We start from the raw sequence: 5,290 nt of genomic DNA, 5'->3' as shown, positions 1-5,290 counted from the left end.
ACGTTCATGCTTTCCTCTCGTCCGCCGACACCTTTGTGACTAGGACTGGAGCTCGCGCACGGTGCCTTTGCCCGTGCGGGGAGCGCGTACTTTGTGCTGATCCTTTCCCGACGCTAAGCCGACGAGCGGTGCCATTAGTGCTCGCGCGAGGTCGTACCTCGCCGAGCCGCACTTGCCGAAAGCCTAAGCCGAAGGATATTGCCCGTGCTCTCGCGAGTTGACCCATTGGTTATCGCCAGAGCAAGTAGCATAGCCGCCGGGACTTTTCCTAGCGGCGTGTCCCAGCTTGAGCCTGTGCTCTCGCCGCGACGTGCTATAGGCACCTGTTATTGTATTTTCGCCCTGGTGCGGGACCCCTTTGGCTCCCCGCCGCGCGGGCGTTTGTGCAGTGCTGGTGCCGACGGTTTCAGTAAACGGTTTCCGTCAACTCAGGGTTTTACTGTGTTTTTGCGTGCGTCGCTCGGTAGCCCCTTGCGGCCTCTGAGCTAGCGCGCGAGCGGTGCTGGAGGCGACGGCTGACGCGGCCCTGTGGCTCGCTAAGCTCGAACCCGCGGTGGTTGGTCTCCTGTGAGACACCAAGAACCCACACTGGCACCCAACGCGGATTCAAAGGCTCATTAAGCCTTTGTCTGTGCTTAGCCGAGTCAATACGCCTTAGCGAATTGGACTCGCCGCGTTATGTCTGCTAGGCGTAGTGACCTTTGTCCTTTGTTAGTGCTAGCAGACGCCGCGTTGCTCGAGAACGGGGCCAGGGCCCCCCTTGAGCAGCGCACTCCTGCACCCTCGCTTGTAACGACCCCCTGGGGGGACGGCAACGCGAAGCGCTACGTACCAGCTCCCTTTGGAGCAGTAGCGTTGTTTGAAAACGGGGCCAGAGCCCTCTCCGAACAGTGCACACGGGCACATTCGTCTGCCACGGCTCCCTTTGGAATGCCAAGCAGTGCGATGTCGCAGCGCTCCCGATCATTGAATCCTTCGGGAGTAAACGGAGCGCAGCGCGGAAACGGGGCCTTAGCCCTCTCCGACTTTTGCCCGTTGGCTGCTTCTCAATTGAACAGCCAAAACCAGTGGTATGCCCGGCCCCCTGTGGGGAACCTTCAATCACGGCGACCACGAATTCTGCTCATACTCCCACCGAGTGTACTCCCTTTGGAGTACACTCGGTGGCGCCCAGTGGCACACCGATCGAGCACACACCTGTTGTATCGACACTGGCTGCTTCTCAATTGAACAGCCAAAACCAGTGGTATGCCGCGGCCCCCTGTGGGGAACCTTCAATCACGGCGACCACGAATTCTGCTCATACGTCTCCCTTTGGAGTACACTCGGTGGCGCCCAGTGGCACACCGATCGAGCACACACCTGTTGTATCGACACTGGCTGCTTCTCAATTGAACAGCCAAAACCAGTGGTATGCCGCGGCCCCCTGTGGGGAACCTTCAATCACGGCGACCACGAATTCCGCTCATACGTCTCCCTTTGGAGTACACTCGGTGGCGCCCAGTGGCACACCGATCGAGCACGCGCCTGTTTTGTCAACGCTGGCTGCAAGCGGCCTAAGCAATTCACGTATAGCTGCCTCAAGTGGCAGCTGTGAACGACAGCAGGCGCACCCCGCTAGGAGCCCTTTTTGCTCTGGGGACGGTGGCGCGCAGGCCGGTATCCCTGTGGAAACCGCGCCACTGATCGAGCTGGACGTCAGTTCATCCTTGCTCGATCGCGCCGCTAACGCGCCAACGGCTCCCTTTGGAGCAGGCGCACAGACGCTGTTGCATAATGCCGCCGAAATGATCCAGGCGCTCTCTGGGGCAGTTAAAACTCTGTCGGCTGTTCCGAAATGCGCTCACCCCGCTGTACGGTTGGCAGTCCCGACCTACAGCGGATACGGTGACCTGCTCAGTGCGAGGGACTACTGTTACTCCCTCGCACGCTACCAGAGAGCTCTGGGTTTGAACGATCAGGATGTACTCGGACGCGTCGTCCCTGTTGCACTCACTGACTCGGCGGCTAGGTGGTACAGGCTTTCCGGACACCGTGCAACAACCCTCGAGGAGTTCCGCGCGGCATTCCTGCGTGAATTCCTACCCGCTGACTACGAGAGTAGGATGCGGCGAGAGCTTGGGCTACGTACACAGGCTCCTGATGAGTCGCTTCAGGAGTACGTACGGGCGATGCAAGACCTTTTCTTAGTCGCCGAGCCCAATGCCTCGAACGAGGAACGCGTCGAACGAGTGATCAGGCAGGCACATCCGACCTTTTCGGCGTACCTGCGCGGCGGCCGCTTCCGAAATCTGGAGGAATTAGCCGCCGAGGCAAAGCGCATTCAAGGTGACATTATCGCCGCGCGCGCCTATCGCCCACCGCCGCCCGCCAGCGAGGCCCTTGAGCCGAGCTGTGCGTGGAGAGAGCCTGAGCCCTTTCCCCAACGGCAACAACCCGGCCAAGCTGCCTTTGCGGCTGCAAACGGGTGTGTTTGGGAACTGAGCGCGCGCGCTCTCGACCCTTGCACGCACGGGAAGCGGGCAGCCTGTGCTGCGCCACCGACCGAAACGCATGCGCAGGGACGCTTTTCGACCCAGCGCATCGCGGAGGGAAACGCTCGTTATCAAGCGGCGAGCCGACCCCGGCAGGGAGCTGAGGCTGCTCCGCCTCGTGAAAGATACCGCGGCGGAGTACGCTGTTTTCGCTGCCAACAACGAGGGCACATTGCAAGGGATTGCACCGCGCCCCGGTCTCCTGTGAGGTCGGGAAACGGGATAGCAGGTCGCTCGTGAAAGCACGAGTGACCGAACCTTTGCTTGTTCCCTCGGCGTACCGAGCAGGTTGTGTTGCTGGTGCGCACGCGCCGTTTATTCCGGTGACCATTGCCGGCCGCGAATTTTCGGCGCTGCTGGACACGGGCGCAAGCGCTTCGTTGTTCGGCGAACAGGTTTCGTCCCACTTGCAAAAGCACGCAGTGCGCTTGCGGGACTGCCGAACGACATTCAATCTTGCGAAAGGCGTGGCCCATTCGGCTGGCGCCGAAAGGCTGACTGTCAGGTGGGGAGAGCGAATGAGACGCACGCGTTTCGTTCATCTCCCAGGGCTCAGTGTTCCTGTGATTCTCAGCCGGGACTTTCTCCTTAAAACTGGGATCGTTGTGGACATTGCGAATGGCGGCTATCGCGACGGTCAGTTCACGCCACTAAAGCCCTTCATTAGCCCGCCGGCGTCCGATCTTGCCTGTGCAGATCGGGCGTCGGAATCGTGTCGCGCGCCGAGTTTTGGGGCAAGCCCCCAAGCTTCGCGCTCGCCCGCTCATGGTCCCCTTTGGGATCGAGAGGCACGGCACGAACCGTGTCGCGCGCAGAATTTGGGGGCAAGCCCCTGCGCTATGCGCTTGTCGACTCACAATCCCCAGTGGGATGAAGCGACGCGGTACGAAGAGGCACTACATCTAAGTGCCAACGTGGTAGCTGACGCGCTATCTCGTGCCCCATTGTCCACCCAGAGCTTTTCTCCAGGTGCAACAGCCGCTGCCGGTGCCTTAGCGCCAGCTAGCGTCGGGGGCGAAACGAGCGGAGAGAGAGGCGAGTCCGCAAGCGGGCAAACCTGTTTCTCCGCGCTCCAGGCAAGCAGCGCGCCGGAAAGCGTGCGTGCGGGGGAGCTTCTCGAAAGCGAACCCATGACGCCGATGGCTGCAGTCCTGAGTGGGGACGAGACCAACCTCCCCTTTGGGAGAATTGGAATCGCTTTCAGCAGGCAAGAGCTACTGAAGGCCCAGCAAATTGATCCGTTTTGTCGCGGAGTGAGCGACGGTCTCAGGGAGACGGAGCGCCGAGACGCTGCTGGTAGTGCGGCGGGCGCAGGGGGGCCGGAAACAGCGTGTGTCGCTGAGTCCCCCGCGGATTTATATTTGCTGGATCATGATGGGCTCCTGCTGAAATACATAGCCACCGATGATGACACTGTGGACCCGTTTAAGGTGGTTATCCCCAAAAGTCTGAGAAGCGCACTGTTGCGATGTTCTCATGACGAACCCTTGGCTGGTCATTTGAGTGGCTCTAAAGTTTTTGCGAAACTAAGCCAAACTATGACCTGGCCTGGCATAAAGCGTGACATTTTTCGCTATTGCCGTTCCTGCCATGTCTGTCAAATGGTGAAATCAAGGGGTGGCAAGCCGCCCGGGCAGATGAAACCAATCGACAGTGAGCGTCCGTGGCAAGTGGCCACCTGCGATCTTATGGGGCCTTTTCCCAGGAGTAAGCAGGGGTTCACACACCTGATGGTAGTCGTTGATCATTTTTCTAAATGGGTGGAACTGTTTCCGCTTCGTAAAGTGACAGCGCGAGCGGTGCTGGAAAGGCTACAGGAAGTGTTTTGTCGGTTCGGCTTTCCGAAAACACTGATTACGGACAACGCGTCCTATTTCACCGCTCGGGTGTTTGGTGCTACGTGCCGTTCCCTGGGAATTAATCACTGCACCACTTCGCCCTACCATCCCCAGTCCAATTTGACGGAGAGACTCAATAGAACTCTTAAACCAATGTTAGCGGCCTTTGCCGAACGTCAAAAGGATTGGGCAGACCACTTGAGTGAGCTCGCGTTCGCAGTCCGAACCTCCGAGAATCGCTCAACTGGTTTCTCTCCCGCCTTTCTCAATTTTGGAAGGAAGTTGGCTAATCCGGTGACCAGTGTCATGCAATGCCAGCTCGGGGACGAGGAAGCGCCGGCAGACTGTTCTGCTTACGCTTCAGCACTTCGGGACAGGCTGTGTCGGGCTCTCTGTAGAGCAAGGCAGAGTTTGGCGTCGGCCAGGGCCCAGCAGAAGGCTCAATACGACCGGAAGCATCGTCATCTTTCATTTAAGGTAGGTGATCTCGTCCTGAAGCGCAACCATGCTCTTAGCGATGCGACCAAGGGGTTCTCAGCCTCGCTCGCTCCTAAGTGGCTTGGTCCGTACCGAGTAGAGAAAGTTTGGTCTCCACTCGCGTACTTGCTGAAGGATCCCTCTTCGGGAAAACTCAGCCGTACCCATATCGCCGACCTGAAGGCCTTTGCGTCACGGTCCGACGAGCTCGCGCCAGTGCCCAGTGGCATTGCGCGCAAGCAACGGGGAACACCCGGAGCAACGGACCGCATTCGGACCACGCACCGGTACAATCTGAGGAAGCGGTCACCTGTGTGATTTCGCGCCGGACGACGGACTTTTCCGCAACCGAAGGCCCTCAGTAAAATGCGTAGCCTCAGTGGGCTAGCTTCTTTGCGGCCAGTGCACGAAAAGAAGCTAGTCCCAGCCCAGCGTATTGCA

General features: G+C 59.2%; 1 protein-coding gene across 1 annotated transcript; it reads left to right on the top strand.

The window, feature by feature from the left end:
• Window positions 1–1,859: 1,859 nt before the first annotated feature.
• On the top strand, window positions 1,860–2,828 carry LOC119435510 (uncharacterized; the record flags this gene model as incomplete). Its single annotated transcript, XM_037702349.2, has 1 exon — window positions 1,860–2,828. A coding segment is annotated over one exon (915 nt), but the record flags the coding sequence as incomplete, so codon positions are not given.
• Between the last annotated feature and the right edge of the window lie 2,462 nt (window positions 2,829–5,290).

Source organism: Dermacentor silvarum, unplaced genomic scaffold, assembly GCF_013339745.2.
Source record: "Dermacentor silvarum isolate Dsil-2018 unplaced genomic scaffold, BIME_Dsil_1.4 Seq768, whole genome shotgun sequence".
Taxonomy (NCBI): Eukaryota; Metazoa; Arthropoda; class Arachnida; order Ixodida; family Ixodidae; genus Dermacentor; species Dermacentor silvarum.
The sequence above is the reverse complement of the archived record's forward strand: the minus strand, read 5'-3'. Positions and strand labels throughout refer to the sequence as shown.